Here is a 17,657-nt window from a genome sequence, read left to right as displayed (position 1 = left end):
ATTGCTTAGCTTATTTCAGTGTTACTTAATGCAACAGTATTTTAAACAGGCATATTTTGACAGTGCTTTTGATTCCTTTCAGCCCAACATCTTGTGTTTGTGCATACTAATAGAAGTTGAAACCATTATTTTTTTTGTAGCGACATCCAAAGTCAGAATGGTTACTTTACATTGAGTTAATCTCTACAAACTAGATACAGATTTTGCTTTCAAAATTCTCTCTGCCAGTAACAGTTCAATATTACGAGTTCTGACAAAGAGAACATCTGATGAAATAAAAAACCAACATAGTATCTGCCTCTGCATGCATTTTTCTAAATAAAATTATCCTGTTTCTTAAATGGATGAAGTGGCTTTGTGATGTGCACACACAAAAATACTATGCTGTTTTAGCAGTCGTGCTGTTTGTGTGAATGAAAGTATATGTAATACGTACAATTTATAATGGAATCCAACAGGAAGAGGTTGTACCATTCTCTCGGTCCGGGGACAAGAGTGTCACGAAATGGCTATCGAGGCCACATGAAGGCCAGCAGGTACAATCTCCACTGCAGACAGAGGTGTCAAACTTTCCCTCTGGTGTTGGTGATTTGGTTTGGTTTAATAATTAAGTGGGTGTTTTTTGATGTTATGTTTCTAACTTACATGTCAAAATAAAGGTAGGGACCTTCTTCAGACTTGAAACTTTTCTCTTCTGTGACTTAATCTATATCACCATATGGGCTTTTGTTCATTCCAGTCTGCAAATCCAAATTCTGAACCATTGGATCTTTATATCAACGCTTAAAGATGTTTTACCAGAGGTAGCTTTCTAACTGCATGCCACTGCATCGCAGTGTTGGTAGTTCTGACATGGACGACAAAGCTGATTCTTGTGCTAATGGATGGCGTTCAAGATGTTTTCTTTGCTGGCAGTTCTGTATTGAATTTCTTTTCCCCTCTTCCCTGAAATCAGAGATTTGTTATATATTGCATTAATCGCAAGCTGATAAAATAATGTAACTGATTATTCTGGTTAGTTAAAATACAAATTCTGTCTCCAGTTATGTGGCACTGTAGTTGGGAAAGAGATGACCGTTAACTATGAAACATTTTTCATGTTAAGAAGCCAGCATTGTCTCTCACTGAATTAAACTCATGTTCATATATACCAGTGTCCAAAAATGTCTCCATATCATCATCCTCAGTAGGTACTGCAATGAAAATGTTTGCTAAACTTCCAGTTTATTGTGAATGTTCATGAATATTAGGATCAATGAAACAGCAAATCCTGGCTTACTTCAAAATGAGTTTCAGGCAGCTCAATTTCTTGGCTTTTCTAGAAAGCTGCTGCTGCTGGTTTTAGCAGTTTAGTTCTATGCTCCGACTGACATTTCATGTTGTAATTTTTTTTTCTTTTGATTGAAAATGTTTTGTCAGTCAGCTTCATAATTTTAATAAAGCTCAGGTTTATTTTCACAGTGCTGTACCTGGCATTTGTTTTGGCCCATTGCTCTTAGATCCTATGTAGGGTATATGTTCAGTAGATCACCAGATGCATTAAAACACCTTAAAGCTGTGGTTTGGGTTTCTACTCTTTATTACTGCTTCTGCCCACTCTTCTTGCTTTCAGATATTTTAAAGATTGTGCATGTTTGAGCTACTCTTCGATTTCAATGTGCTAATGATGCCAGTGTTCCTAACAAAAAAATACTCAATCTTTCTTGCAAGGGCTGAAGGAGAGGTTTTAACACATATGGCAACTGTATGAATGTACTTTAAATGTTTGCTTTTTAAATTTAATTGTTCTTCTGTTTCAGTTGTCTTCAGTTTTCCTTTTTTTAATTCAGGATTACCTGCTTCACTGATTAATTTTTCTGATCACTTTGCTTGTTAGTGTAAATTCCACAACACCAATTCATTGTAACAGAAAAAGTCTTTTTCCACAATGAAGTCCAATAAGTAGTTGTCATTTCTAAATTAAAATGCAGGTACTTGCATTAGTTTGTGGTAATGATTGGAAAACTACTTAAGGAAGAATGTTTTTTCACGCAAATCTTCACATGTTCCTTTCAGCTCCCTAGAATCTGAAGATTTGGCTGTTCATTTGTATCCAGGAGCAGTTACTATTCAAGGTGTTCTTAGGAGGAAGACTTTATTGAAAGAAGGCAAAAAACCTACAGTAAGATTTTTGATTCATTTTCTCACCTTATTCATTTGCCCAGTTACAAATACAGTAAAATGGCCACTGTGCAACAAATTCCAGTGTCTGAGATCATCTCTGCCTTGCTAATCAAGGTTTAGGCTTCTGTGGTGGATTATTCAGTTTATAAGGCTATAACCATAATCAAGGGAGTAGAATAGAAGTGTAATGCTACATAAAATTTCTTAAAATTACCGGTAACCCTAAAAGAGAGGAGCACGTTTTGTCTTCCTGAATGGTAGGTGGATCCTAGCAATTTATCAATATACAGTAACTCTTAGCATTTCCATTACAAGTGCTTGATTATCAATTATAAATAAAAATATATATTCATGACAATGGGAGGTGCTTTATGACAGTACACAAAGTAAAAAAGTGACAGATGTGCTGTAACTCAGTGATACGTTCAATAAGGGTATAAAGTATAAGAAAAAAGAAAAAAAAAAGAAAAGAAAGTATAGAGTGAGTTGCAGAAATCTTTTCTCAGATTAGTGAGAAAAGCACATGTTCTTTCTGCTTTCTAGATTTTTAATGCATTCAGAGGCCTACACAACTAGAAACAGCAGTTTTGAAAACATGGCTGAGAGTTTGGCTGGGCAGTTAGTGCTGTCATGTTCTTGCAGGATGATGCCTGATATTTTACAGCTCAATATTATGAAATATTTCACTCATCTATTGCACTTTCGGTTTTTATTCTTTTCTCTCTAGGTAGCATCTTGGACAAAATACTGGGTAGCACTGTGTGGAACCCAGCTCTTTTACTACGCTGCAAAATCTCTGAAGGCTACAGAGAGAAAACATGTATGTAAACCAGACATATTCCGGTATCATCTGCCAAAATTAAAATGTTATTTCCTGATGTAAACACTGAAAGTAGTTCAGGACTTGCATGAATTCTAGTCTGCACTATCTTGTCTTCCAATCAGTCACCTCCTATGGATATGCCCTAATGGAAATACCATGTTTGGTTTATATGCTACACCAAGAACATCTGCTTTGCATATGCCATGTGTCTCTTTGAATTTGTTGTTCTATAAGGGAAGGAACTATATCATTGGGTCTGTCTCCTTTTCTAAGATAGAAGTTGTATCTTTTGATTATCTGAGTCTTGCCACAGTTTGTTGCTACTTGAAATCCAAACAAACATTGATGTGGAAAGACTGAGAAGTCACACGTATGACATTAAGCATGTACTGATTTCATATCTGTGGTAAAATTAGACTGTTTTTTTTTTTTTCCTGTGTAATCTATGAACTACAACAGAGTACAGAACACTTCATGTTAAGCAGAAAGCTAGCATATCATATGATGCTGGCTTTCCATGTATTTGCTGCAGCTTTATTTGAAAGAAGCTAAGAAGACTCTGCTTATGTGGGGAAATAGTAAAAAGATTTTCTGTAGATGTTCCAGGGATGTTACAGTGTGTGTAGTTCCTGGTTTTGCTGGTTAATTACAATGAAAGGGGATACCACCAGAGATTCTTTTAAGAAAGTTTGTAAAATCTGAGATACGTGGATTTTTTTCCAAATTCATTCACTACTCGGAACCGCTACTTAGAGTTGCCTTGGCCAGTGTTTCAGATTAATTTATGGCAATGCTCACTGAAAAATGCTTTGCATAAAGCCTGTGTAATTTTATAAACTGAGATATGCTTCTAGAGTCCTTGTAAATGGCCTTTTTCTTTTTCTTTCTCTTTTTTCTTTTTTCTTTATTCTTTTTTTCTTTTTTTCTTTTTTCTTTCTTTTTTCTTTTTTTCTTTTTTTCTTTTTTCTTTTTTCTTTTTTTTCTTTTTTCTTTTTTCTTTTTTCTTTTTTTTCTTTTTTCTTTTTTTTTTTTCTTTTTTTCTTTTTTTTTTCTTTTTTCTTTTTTTTCTTTTTTCTTTTTTTCTTTTTTCTTTTTTCTTTTTTTCTTTTTTTTTTCTTTTTTTTTCCCTACAAAATTCTGGTTTTTATCTTAACATTTTTCTGGTGAGAGGGTAGAGATCTGAAGCCTAAGATTTCTGACTAGTATATTCCTGGATATTTGAATTTTCTGTGTAGAAAGCTTGTGTGTAATGTTGTCTTAATCTACAAAAACCCAGAGTATTTTCCACTTCTATTGAAAGTAGCTTATTAGGAAACAGTATCCTGATACTCAAAGTAGTTTAATGAGCTAATTACTTGTAGAAATATTTACATAGTTTCTTTGCCATCATCCTCTTCAGAAGTCCAGCCCCTACTGGCTCTGATTTCTTAGGTGAGATCGAAACTGATCCTACTCAATTTGCCTTCCAAATTAAGACAATACTAGCCCAGAGCAAAGGCCTGTTAGCCAAGCATCCTGTCTCCTGGGTGTCTTTAGAGAACTGTATGTGTTTGGATGTATTTGCCTCTGGTATCAGTGAAAACTTTATGGAAGGAGTCTGTCTCATTAAAAGTAAAGGTAGTTGGAAAGAGCAGACTTGTAAACTATTATGGGCAGAAATACAAAGTATTAAAGCAAATGAAGAAGAAAAAACCAAGAGGGAACTTGTGCTGGCATTATGTCTCTAACAGTTGGTTGCTTGTTTTTTCTGGAAACGTTGAGAAATGGAAAATAAATTTTTTTGTAATGTTAGACTTCATGGTCCTGTTATGATGTGATGCCTTTAGGCTTTATACCAAAATTGCATTTTGTTTTCTTTTAAGAATAGAATATGTATTTGTAAGTCTCTCTTGTCCACTGCCTGTCAAAGTACTGTATGATGGCAGACTTTATCATAGTTGTACCTATTAAATAATAAGCTTTTTCAGTATTTTGCATAAATATTTTAAAACAATCTAAGTAACATATGGGTTTAAAGAACTTGGAAAAAGTGCATAGCTAGTAATTTTATTGTTTGGAAATTAAGTATATTGAATTTTTGTGTTCCGTTTGCATACATGTTTCCTTCACAATAACATTTTAATCATTTAAATGGTCCTGCCATTCCTTTAGGAAAAGTGAATGAAGTAAAAAAGTAATAAATGTAAGCATTCAAGACTGGTATCTGATCCTCTTGAGTCTCTGACTGCAAAAGCCTTTGTCTTGAAATAGGAGCTTTTGTCGTGAAATGCAGTCATACCCATTTAGAATGCTCTTTCAAAAATTATTTTCTGAACTGATGGAACTATTAATATTCCCCAGGTCACTGATGTGTGGTGATACAACCAAACTACTAGTGAATAGAGACTAGTCCCTAGGAAGCTGTAATCTGTCTCGCATCCTTACGTTCTGTTTGTTTGTCCAAGAATGTGCCAGACCAATAGTGAAGTTTGCAGATGGAGACTAGGAGACATTCAAGTCCATAATGCTGGCAGAGTTAGAAGTTTGCCAGCCTTATGGCTTACAAATACAGAGCTGAGTTTGAGCAATGCATTTCCCAGTAAGGAGATGGAGGAGCAGTATTAAAAAGCAACAATGGCTACAGCAGATGCATTTTTTTCTTTTACAGTTGGCTCTGTGAGACTGTACTGAACTATCCAGTGCAACCTGGGTGCTGTCTGTACACAGCTGAAGAATTGCTTTTAGCTTTTTAGGGCAGCAAACATATTTTGTTCTGTTTGTGTTTTCAAAGTATGTTACAAAGCTCATATCTTCTGTGTGTTTTCCCAAGTTCAGTCATAGTTAAAATAATGTAATACCTCTTAGCTACAGTTTGGATTGTCTTTCATTGAAATAAATAGTTCACAGTGCATACACACATACTTCTGCTCCAAAGATCATTATAACACAGAGCATGATCTTTAGGCTGAAGTTAAAGTGGAAAATAACCTGGTAACTGCTGTGACTGAGGTTGGTGGATTAGGGAGAGAGGCTCTAGTTTAATAGACAGCCTAGTAACAGCTGGTCAGTAACTTTGTTCAGGTAGTCTATCTGTGTCCTAATTTTAGCCTAGATATTGATGACTTATTTTTCCATACATTTCACTACAGGGTTATAGCCCAAAACCTCAGTTTTTGTTCTGCAGTCTGTGAAGATGGCTTGTCAAATGTCATGCTTCAATTCACATTTGGTTGCATTTTCAAAAAAAAGTTCATCAAGAGAGAATAAACTGTAGGTGGTCAACCATCCATAGCTAGCTAGTGCATGGGTATAAGGTCACTGAACAAATTCACTGTTATTCCCAAGAGGTACATTCTGAAAAGAAAAAAATATATGTATTTGAGGCTAGATCTGTTTTGTTTTGTTACTGTCCACGTTAAATGGATAAAAAGGATGATGCTGTCTACTTTGAATCATGTTTGTTTTTCAGATTGATACATTTGAGATTTACAGAGGTAAAATATTCCAAGCATCTTCTGGAGCCATGTAAACATCTGTCTTTTCAGCTTCCTTTCTCAAGGCCTCTGTGACATGGAAAGGAACGCTGGCAACAAAAAAGTCAGTCTGCTATATAAAGTTTCCTGGCTTAGAACTGTCATGGTGAATGTGTCTTGATTACAGGCATGCTTTTGGCCGTTCTGCTGCTGCTATTGCTTAAGGCAGCTGAGACTGAGAACTTGGAATGCACTGACACTAAAAGCTCTTCCAAGCTTATAATAGCCAACCTCTTTGGAAAATTACTTCATAAAAATCTCAGTGTAATCCAGCAAAAAGTGCAAGAAATCCCCTCCCTTGTAGACATGGGCAAGTGAGCTCTTCTCATGCCTATGCTCAAAGACAAAGGAGTGCATCCAGTATAGTGTGTGTTCTAGATGTGAATCTAGTAGTCAAGAGAAAGAGGATGCTGTAGATACCTGAATGTGACAAACTTTCTTGTGCTGTCTACTAAGAAATACTACTGATTATAATGAGCTTTGCATTTTAAGTCTTGATGAGGTTTCAGTTATTACTACAGTACTGTAACATTGTCTGTAATGAGCATGTGAACTTGAGAGCCCAGAGATGTGGTACAGGAGAACCGGGGAGGAGGGTGTCTCGAATGCTTAAGGTTTTCTCTCATATGCTGAAACGATAGCCACAAATCAGCTTCTGTGCACCTTCAGAAAAGGACAGTAGTAAAAAATAGCCAACTTAGAATTAGTCTTACATAAAGCATTCACCCTGGAAAATGTGAATATGCCCATAAAAAAAATCCATCTGTTTATAGTGATTGAGCTGGAAGAATCTCACCAGTTTCTGTGACAGCATAGCATGTATGAGAGATTTTTCCATGTTTGTAAGTACTTGGAAAAGCAACAGAGGTTTTTTGAGGCTTCATGCTTGGGCATGAGCCCTTGTTCATTCCAAGCCTTCAACTGTGTTCAGAATTAGACCCGTTTATTGGCACTCCAGACGACTTGATAGTTGTTGTTCAGGCACTTTCACTGAAATACCCTGATATAGAATGCTGTCATCCTAGGAAGTATGTTCAGCCACCAAGCCTTTTATGAGGAAATAACATTGTGGATGGATGATGGCAGAGCGGTGGATGTGGTCTACCTTGACTTCAGCAAAGCATTTGACACAGTCTCCCACAGCATCCTCATAGCTAAATTGAGGAAGTGTGGCCTGGATGATCAGGTAGTGAGGTGGACTGCGAACTGGCTGAAGGACAGAAGCCAGAGAGTTGTAGTCTATGGGGCGGAGTCTAGTTGGAGGCCTGTATCTAGTGGAGTGCCTCAAGGGTCAGTATTAGGACCAGTATTATTTAATATATTCATCAATGATTTAGATGAGGGAATTGAGTGTACTGTCAGCAAGTTTGCTGATGACACTAAGCTGGGAGGAGTGGCTGACACGCCAGAAGGCTGTGCTGCCATCCAGCGGGACCTGGACAGGCTGGAGAGTTGGGCAGGGAGAAACTTGATGAAATATAACAAGGGAAAGTGTAGAGTCCTGCATCTGGGCAGGAACAACCCCAGGTTCCAATATAGGTTGGGGAACGACCTGTTAGAGAGTAGTGTAGGGGAAAGGGACCTGGGGGTCCTAGTGGATGGCAGGATGACCATGAGCCAACACTGTGCCCTTGTGGCCAAGAAGGCCAATGGCATCCTGGGGTGTATTAGAAGGGGGGTGGTCAGTAGGTCGAGAGAGGTCCTCCTTCCCCTCTACTCTGCCCTGGTGAGACCGCATCTGGAATATTGTGTCCAGTTCTGGGCCCCTCAGTTCAAGAAGGACAGGGACCTGCTGGAGAGAGTCCAGCGCAGGGCGACAAAGATGATTAAGGGAGTGGAGCATCTCCCTTATGAGGAAAGGCTGAGGGAGCTGGGTCTCTATAGTTTGGAGAAGAGGAGACTGCGGGGGGACCTTATTAGTGTATATAAATATATAAAGGGGGAATGTCATGAGGATGGAGCCAGGCTCTTCTCAGTGGCAAACAATGATAGGACAAGGGGTAATGGGTATAAACTGGAACACAAGAGGTTCCACTTAAACTTGAGAAGAAACTTCTTCTCAGTGAGGGTGACAGAACACTGGAACAGGCTGCCCAGGGAGGTTGTGGAGTCTCCTTCTCTGGAGACATTCAAAACCCGCCTGGACTCATTCCTGTGTAACCTTATCTAGGTGTTCCTGCTCTGGCAGGGGGATTGGACTGGATGATCTTTTGAGGTCCCTTCCAATCTCTAACATACTGTGATACTGTGTGATACTGTGATCTCAGCAGGAGAAGAGGAGGGATCTGTAGGTGCCAAAAGGTTGGAGTGAAAACTGTTCACAGATGAATTCAGAGGTTTTGATTCAAAGATGTATAAAAGCCTTTGAGCTCAGGACAACAACAAGAAATCAGTTATGTGGAGCCTAGCAGCAGAGCTGTGTAGTTTTATATGTGTATTATAAGAAGGTCATTCCAGTGGCCTATATAAAAAAAAAAAAAAAAAAGTGAAGAGGAACGAGGAACATTAAATTACAATGAAGCTTTCATTCCCTTCATGTTAACAAAGAAGACTTGCTGTTAGCAAGGCTTGCGTGTCAGTAGAGAATGAACTGCCCTGGGGGACTATGTAAACATGGCATGTAAATTCAGCCTTGCACAGGGATGGAAAACTGACATGTGTTTTAAGTGACGATGGATTGATGCTGGCGGGAAACGCTTTGCTTGTGTGGAGCTTTTTACTTTTTTTGGAGAAGTACCATGATTAGATAATTGTTTTGAATAAAGTGCAAAACCAAGCAAGCTCTAGCAATTTTGATTGCATGGCACTTTTGTATATTGTATACCTACTGTTATGACATATAGCCAACATAGGAAAGTGCAAATGTTTTCATGAAACTCTAGAAAGGACTGCAGTTTAAGAGGTACGTTGTTGATCTGTAGCCTGTTAAAACCACTTGTGAATCAAATTTCAGCCTCTGGGAAAATGATCTATTAATGCTTTGTAGGACTACTTGAAAGTTTGTGTTTTGCAGATCCCTTGTAAGTTTAAGCTGTGCCATCTTTATTTTTCGAGGCAATGTCTTCAGTGGGTCCACAGCAAGTCCTTTAAGAACTCATAAGCTATATCCTTTTTTTTATTATTATTCCCTTTCCCTGTCTTTATTCCTTCTTTCAGATAAAATTCCTTAATGTTTTTCATCATTGACTGGAATTTTCAAAGAAATTTTAGTTTCCATTTGGAAAGATATAATATTGTCTGATAGAGCTTTACAATTTACTTTTCTTAAGAGGTGTTAACAAATCTGTCTACCTTCCAAAGGCAGGAGAGTTACTTTAATATATATAGTTCTATGGGTTTTATGAGGATTAGTCTTTTCCCAGTTTTAGCCTTAGTTACAGCAAAAAAAGGGCATCCATTTTGAAATTTGGCAGGCAGGTCTTTCCTAAGAACAATCATCATCACTCTTATGCTTAAGCTATCTGTACAAGCATCCTTTCAAAATTTCCAAGCTTTTATGTTTCCACTAACATTAGATAAAGGTCAGCTAAACTTGACTGGTAGGAACTTGTGATGAAATGGTTCCTCCTGGTGTAACTATAGCAGCATATAGAGGGCAGTACAGAGATGATGCATTCAGATGTTTATAGCATGCAGAGAGACTGGACTCTTAAATTATTTTGAACTTGCTTAAAATATTTTTTGTTTAAAATGTTGGTCTTAATATTTGTTCATTTAAAGTTCTAACGCAGCCTGTTGCACAAGCCCCAAACTGATAAACTTATCTGGATATTCAAGGTCTCCAGTTAATCTGTGGCATAGATTAGAATAACTGACATTAGACTCACAGTGGAATTTTACTTATAAAGTAATTATATTCCCATATAGAGAATATTCTTACAAACTCTCACATTACTTGTTGTACTCTCAAGCTTATTAGCAGTAATGGGTTTTTTGCTGTACCAGAGTTCTAGATTCGTAATAGTAAAGCAGTATCTCTAAAATGAAACAAAAGACATTTTATATTTAATGATGTAAATCTGCTTGTGGCGTTAATATGGAGAATTAAAGTATTCTAGAAGTATACATTATTTTAATGACTTTAAAGGTCCCTGTGATTGTTTTTAGCTTTATCATTTCTAACAATGTAATTAAAGACAGGTCAAAATTACTGTAGTAAGAGGTTAGAATAGAGATTTCACAAGACAGGAGGAAGACACATCTGATGAGGACCTATAGTAGAGTTAGACCTCCTGGGCAGAGAAGTAAGGTAAAGCACTGCAGAGGGTAAGAGTGCTAGGACTGATGAAAAATCTGTGTCAGATCCATGAATGGAGGAAGAAGAGATCAGATCTGGCAACCAGAGAGTTGGGAGAAACTGAATGAATTAGGTATTGGGGAGTGAATGGCAGCACCCTGAGCAAGTACTGAGAGGTGATTTGTGAGGATCTACTAATAGATAAACAAGGAGACCGGGGAGAAAGAGCCTTGTGGTTTGGAAATGGGTTGGATTTAATGGGCAAGTAGCCTGTAACTGAGAGGAGAAGCCTGACAACTAGAAAATAATACTAACCAGGTGAATGAAGAGGAGAGTGGGACTAAGAGAGGCTAGTGTAGCAGAGACAGATACTGTGCTTGTAAGAGGCCTAAGTTGTAAGTGTGTGAGTAGCACTTTGAACAGGAAGAACCCATCATTTTGAACATCTTGTTGATAAATGAGCACATTGTATTCTGTGCACTTGTTTATTGAATCTACACCCCCATTTGATCCATTTCATTCATCAGGTCATAATATTTAATTGAACAGTTATGTTATCTTGTTCACAGGGCTCATCTAATTACAGTCTATTATAATATTTAACGCATGTTAACTTTAAATAATTATGGCACGGACAAGTTTAGTTCTGCTGTTTGTTAACAGTAAGGGGATTAGCTTTGCTTTGTTAATGCCCTTTTTTTGCACTAGAGTGTAGTACACACGTGCAATAACATCAGGAATGCTATTGTTTTCATACAGTACAGTTTAGATGTCTGTTGGTACATTTGGGAGGATTTTGGTACTGCTTTTCATTTGTTTTGAATATCATTCATTGTACTAAGCTCTGTTTTCACCAATTCTATGTAAAATTCGTAACATTCTTAATTTTATGAAGTGTTGTGCTTCCTTTGAAGTTATTCTGTGTTTTGAAACAGTTGCACTGAGAAGAACTGCCCTTTTGTGTGCTTGTTCTGTGCAGTGCAGTCTGTCTGGCTAAAGCTTCTTGTTTTACTTCAGTTGGTCTCTGCTTGTATTTGCAGTTCAAATCCACACCAAGTAAGAATGTGTCAGTGGTGGGCTGGATGGTGATGATGGCAGATGACCCTGAGCATCCAGATCTCTTCTTATTGACTGATTCTGAGAAGGGTAAGCAATGCTAGCACCAAGAGTGCAGGGATTCTCAGAATAAACACTTGCTTTTCTGAGGCATTCATAAGCAACTAAAAGAAATTGGAAGGATGTTATTTTTAATCTGTTCAGCTGCTCTGAAACATGTCATGTGTGCCTTTAGAATGCTATGGGAACAATTGTCTGTGGAGAATCCTTAGAGTCTACATTGAGTTTTAAGAACTCTCCAAACTAGTAACTCCAGTTGTGCTTCTGTTGCAAGTATTCATCTGCATTCTTTTAAGCTATGTTTACACACTCAGTTGCATTTTCACATATGTGAAAATGTAAGTAACAATGAAAGCAAGAAGTTCAATATTTAGCTAACAGTAGGTACTTGACCAGTCCCCTCTCCTCTCCAAATGAAAAATAAAACCCAAACCATCTGTTCAAATGTAGTGTTCTTACCAGGAGGAAAACTCCTAGGAGATCTTGACAGTTTTGCAAAGAAGCCTTGATTTCCATTACTCCAATGTAGCATCCTGGTTTCAGTTTAAACAGTGACTCATAGAATGGTTTGGATTGGAAAAGACCTTAAAATCATCCAGTTCCAATCCCCTGCCATAGGCAGGGACACCTTCCACTAGACCAGGTTTCTCAAGGCCCTGTCTAACCTGGTCTTGAACACTGCCAGAGATGGAACATTCACAACTTCCCTGGGCAACCCATTCCAGTGCCTCACCACTCTCACAGTAAAGAACTTCTTCCTTATATCTAACCTAAATCTCCCCTGTTTAAGTTTGAACCCATTACCCCTTGTTCTGTCACTACAGACCTTGACCATGGCCCTTCAAGCTATGCAGAAAGAAAATAATTGCTTAATGTTTTGACTGCCTTGTCTACTTCAAGAATTAGTATATTTTATTTCCAAGCATCTATTCTAGCACCAATATGTGGTGTAAATTATGAATATTGGTCCACTTAAGCTCAGTAATAACAACATGAAATGTTTTTGTCATATCTGGTCTTTCTGAGCCTAAGCAAGCATTGTATAACACCAGACACTGAAAATAATAGTCTGAAATGTATTGATATTTTAGGAACAGTCTTCAAATATTTTCAAATCCAACTTTCTAGAGGGTATTTCAGTGCTATCTTGCACTTCCTTAAAAAATTATGAAATCGTATTATAAGCAAATTGCAATACTGGCATTAAACAAAAACATTTTTGTTGTAAGGATCTGAGAATGTTTTGTTCTTTCCTCATTCTCACTGGTGTTAGTTGAAATTTAGAATGTTGGAAAAGAAGGCAGGTGAGCTGAAACTTCATTCACACTAGGCCAAACAATTAAGTTGCACCTATGCCAGACAAAGTGTGAACTTACGTGACCCTTCTGCTAGTAAGTTTTTACATAATGTTTTAGTTCAGAGGTATTTGAATATGGGTAGGATTTTAAATATATAGGATTGCTTATGTTTCTTTATCAGTTTTTTTCTGTACCTTTCTCATTTAGGAAATTCATACAAATTTCAAGCTGGAAACAGAATGAATGCAATGCTCTGGTTTAAACACCTGAGTGCTGCCTGCCAAAGCAACAGACAACAGGTGAGAGCAAGGTGTTGAAAAGGAATATGAGCTATTAAAACCTCAAAACAGATGAGTCTTCAAGATGACAAAGCTGTAACTGATAGTTTTGTATGAAGAGCAATCTACTCTGAGCAACATGTACATTGATTTCACATGCCTGTTGTTTTGCCTTAGCTTTCCTGTTTGTCCCTTTGCAAACAAGTCCTCAAAAGTTTCTGTGGTAATGAAGAAAGATTTGGGGCTATCTTGAGGCTACTTTAAAGCAATTGGAGAAATGGAAGGAATGCTCTAAAATATCTTTCTGAGCAGCAATATCTTTGTCGTTGCCCATTTTAAAAAGTCTGTTGTACAGTTATATAAAAAGCAGTAAACCTTAGCATTCGAAAGTATAAGAGACAGTGTGAAGGAGAGGAAGTTCCTCTGTGTTCCTGGCTGGAGAATGTGGGAATAGTGGCAAAGAGTTTGCAAGCAAGCGGTGACTTCCAGGCAAGCCTGAAAACTGCCCTCTGAGGACAGCTTTTATTCAGTAAGGCTTAACAATACTATTTAATGCAAACTTATTTAAAGCATTCAGCCCCTAGCTTGTGCAAACACAGCAGGCTTAAGGATCTTGGTGAAGCTTCCTGTGGAAAATATGACAGCAAAGTGAAGATAAGTGAAGGAGATTTTAAAATTAAAAAAGCAGGGGAGAATTAGTTAAAGGAAAAAAAAAAAAACAACACACCAAAAACCAAAACAAACAAAAAAACACAACTTCCACTGAAAGGCAAAAACCCTGCTACCATAATTTGTTGCATATTTTCTGTTTCCTGGCATGTTGTATAGTTGTACTATATGGGTTCCTGCAGCATAGTTACTCCCATGGAAGAAGCAGTGCTCACAGACATTAGGGTACAAAGGCTGGTTTACCAAATGGCGGGGGGGGGGGGGGCGGAATCCTGTAAAAGTTTATCTCTTGATTGTGATTTGACTCCTGAGCAGTGCTTTCCCTAGAGAGATGCCTTATGGTGCTATTTACAATGAAAGCTCTTGTTTGCTTGTTAATGGTATGACTGCCTAAGAAAGTTTAGATGTTTAAGTGTGCTTTTGATAAGAGTATAGAAACCTACCCAGTTTTGAATAATATTGGGAACTATTTTAATAGATACTATTTTTAATTTTAATGGTGGAACTTTAGCCCAGTTGATATTCTTGGTTCTACAGGTAAGTGGTGAATCATAGAATGGTTAGAATTGGAAAGGATCTTATGATCATTTAGTTCCAACTTCCTGCCGTGGACAGGGATCCCTCACACTAGACCATGTCACCCAAGGCTCTGTCCAACCTGGCCTTGAGCACTGCGAGTTATGGAGCATTTACCACTTCTTTGGGCAACCTGTTCCAGTGCCTCACCACCCTCACAGTAAAGAATTTCTTCCTTATATCAAACATGAACTTCCCCTGTTTAATTTTAAACCCATTCCCCCTTGTCCTATCACTACAGTCCCTCTCTGGCATGCTCTCAGGCCTCTTCAGATACTGGAAGGCTGCTATGAGGTCTCCCCGCGGCCTTCTGTTCTCCAGGCTGAACAGCCCCAACTTTCTCAGCCTGTCTTCATACAGGAGGTACTCAAGAAAAATACATGCAAAATAGGAAATTCATGCTTCAAATCTGACCAAACTGGGTATTTATTGAAAGTCATCTGGAATTTGGTGGCTCTTTAATAACCTGAGTAAACAAGAGATGTTGCTGTCAGGCAAATTCCCAATGGGAAGAAGATGGGGATATAAACTAATGTAATGCAAACTAGCTTTAATCTTCATGAAAGGGGGTGATGTCTACAGCAGGCATTCAGGTTTCCTATGGGAAAAGCCCAGGCAAGTGTTTATGCCTTGTTTTTTTTAAATTAGTCTTAAAAATACTAGAAGGCCTACATCAGTCACTGACCTGTGTGCCAAGATTTCTGTAGGTGGGACTCAAGTGAGAAGGTTCTGCTTGTGTAGTTTGGTGCTGAGATTTATCATGCTAAGGTTATTTTGCTGACAACTTTAATCTTAAATGTCATCAAAATTAATAAGATCTGTGGCCATATATATAAAATTATAAACCACACAGCAGCTGAATATTTTGGTTATACCTTGGTTTTCTTCAGCCCTAAGTATATTTGTACTGCTGAATGATAGTTGTGTTCTTCCTCCCATTGTTTGGAGACAGTACAAGCATTAATGATGTGCATTTAAACAGGTGACTAGTCTGTGAAATGGTGGGGTGTAGTTAGCTGCTACCCAAACTAAATCTGCTATATTTTTGTTTTCAGGTTCCTGCCAACTTGATGACCTTTGAATAATAGCTTAATTCAAAACAAAAAAGAACAATTTAAATCATCTCAAAATTGAGAACGAGGTCCTGATGACAATGTGCCAGCTGTATTCTGTGCCAGAACAGAGCCTGTCAACTCGATCTCTGAACTCTGGAGCCCTGAACAAAACCACTGATGGTTGGGGAGTAGAGTCCCCCAAATTAAAAATGGAGTTACAACAAGACTTGCCATGGACCATGCTTCATTATGTTCTCTGAACTGACCTGTGGAAACCACTGCCTTAAAGAGTGAAAGGAGAAACAACATGAAACACCAAATAGTGTGTGTGAAGCTTCTGGCGGTGCTGTGCTTGAGTTAAATAGATAATAGATTGTAGCTAGTTTGAATTTCTTTTAACTTTATACTAATTTTGAAAATAACACCTTTTTAGGCATTCTTAAGAAAACAAGTAAACTGGTATTTAAGACTTGTATCAAAAGCTATGTATGAACCAGGTAAAAGAGGTACTACACGTTCTAGATATGTTGTTTATACCAGGAGTTGTTGATGAGAGCTTGTCCCAGGCACACTTAGCCTGGAGCAGTGTTATTTCTCTCAGACCTACAAGTATAAGAAATGTTAACCACTGCAAGCTTAAGTAGCAGTAAGCTTGCAAACCTTAGTACTGTATGGGAGCCATATTTCCTACAAGCAGCACAAAGGCTGAGCACTTACACACCAAAATTTTTTGGTACGTTGTTACCTAATTCCGTGTTAAAAATGTAGTTCACGTGTTTTGGGTGGTCAAGGTGTGTGTGTGTGGAAGAGACAAACCTGAAAGCACTGTGGGGTCAGAACTGAGCGTTTTCTTCCGATTTGTTTCTATACCTGTCTCTACATGCAAAGGTTGAATAACAAAAGAACCAAACACCTGGGTATAGCTCACCGAGACATTTTACTTCTCTGGGTATCTGTTAATTATCAGTTAGGTACCACTGTTAGCATATGGTGTTTTATAGTATCACTTAAGATCTCAGTTTTAAAAAGATAGAGGCACAATTTCAAGCTTTTATGTTCTCATTTGGCAATAACTGGTTTTTAATATCTGTCTTGGTCAAAATAGTTGATGTTGTGTGGTGCTGATAACATGGCCTAAAGCAGACCTTACATACAGAAACTCTTCTGATCTCCAGACAAATAATTAATATATTAGAAGGTAGGTAACCTAAGGAGAGAAAAGATGTGGGACTGAAAATTCCACCCTTGACAGGCGTAATTCTTAGTCACTGAAATTACTCTCAGAGAAAAACATTATGGTTGTAAAAAGGGAGCTATGCTTTATGTGTGTTTTATGCTTAAGACTGATTCTTGCTTTATTTGGGTTTCCTTGACGTCACCTAGATATAGTTTTCTGAATGATTAGTCTTTCTTTGATCTTCAAAAATGCGATCTTTGTAAAGCAAGGAGACGTTGTCCAAAATATGACTCTGATGTCAGAACTCTGAAGTCTGAAAAAGTAGTAACTGTTCCATTGACATTGTGGTTTAGTGGCCGTAAATACGCCTGCAGATTCCACCATGAATACTCCTTTTTAAAAAGTAATAAGCTACCTACTAGTCTGTGGCAGAGTTCTCTAACTATCTAATAAAGGTTTCTACTAGGAGTTATTATTTTGAAAATGCATGGTTTGTTTATTGCATTTGAGTAGAAGCCTGTAAATTAACTTTTGGGGTTTTTTTTCCAGAGTCAGATTAATCTGTTAATGGAAATTATTGGTTTTGGGGGGGAAGAAGAGAGGAGGGGGAAGTGGGGCAAAAAAGGATAATTAAATCTCATTATAAAACAAACAAAACCACAACAAACTTCAACTACTTAGTGATGTAGAATAAAGAGTAATAGGCTGATTTGTTTCCAATAACCATTCTTATGAATTGGCTGTTGGTAGAAA

At 37.7% G+C, this 17,657-nt stretch overlaps 1 protein-coding gene across 4 annotated transcripts in view; it reads left to right on the top strand.

Moving 5' to 3' along the window:
- RALGPS2 (Ral GEF with PH domain and SH3 binding motif 2) overlaps positions 1 to 17,434 on the top strand; it is a 119,630-nt gene extending 102,196 nt beyond the window's left edge. For 3 of the 4 annotated variants that reach the window (XM_080622874.1, XM_080622875.1, XM_080622872.1), the window contains exons 15-20: positions 459 to 536; positions 2,056 to 2,161; positions 2,891 to 2,983; positions 11,776 to 11,881; positions 13,357 to 13,448; positions 15,728 to 17,434. In XM_080622874.1, coding sequence (XP_080479000.1) covers positions 459 to 536; positions 2,056 to 2,161; positions 2,891 to 2,983; positions 11,776 to 11,881; positions 13,357 to 13,448; positions 15,728 to 15,757 — 505 coding nt within the window. In that variant the 3' untranslated portion in view covers positions 15,758 to 17,434. The remainder of the gene's footprint in view (positions 1 to 458; positions 537 to 2,055; positions 2,162 to 2,890; positions 2,984 to 11,775; positions 11,882 to 13,356; positions 13,449 to 15,727) is intronic. The other variant, XM_080622873.1, reaches the window with a different exon arrangement.
- The last annotated feature ends 223 nt before the right edge of the window (positions 17,435 to 17,657 follow it).

This window comes from Psittacula echo (genome assembly GCF_963264785.1).
Source record: "Psittacula echo genome assembly, chromosome: 7".
Lineage (NCBI taxonomy): Eukaryota > Metazoa > Chordata > Aves > Psittaciformes > Psittacidae > Psittacula > Psittacula echo.
The sequence above is the reverse complement of the archived record's forward strand: the minus strand, read 5'-3'. Positions and strand labels throughout refer to the sequence as shown.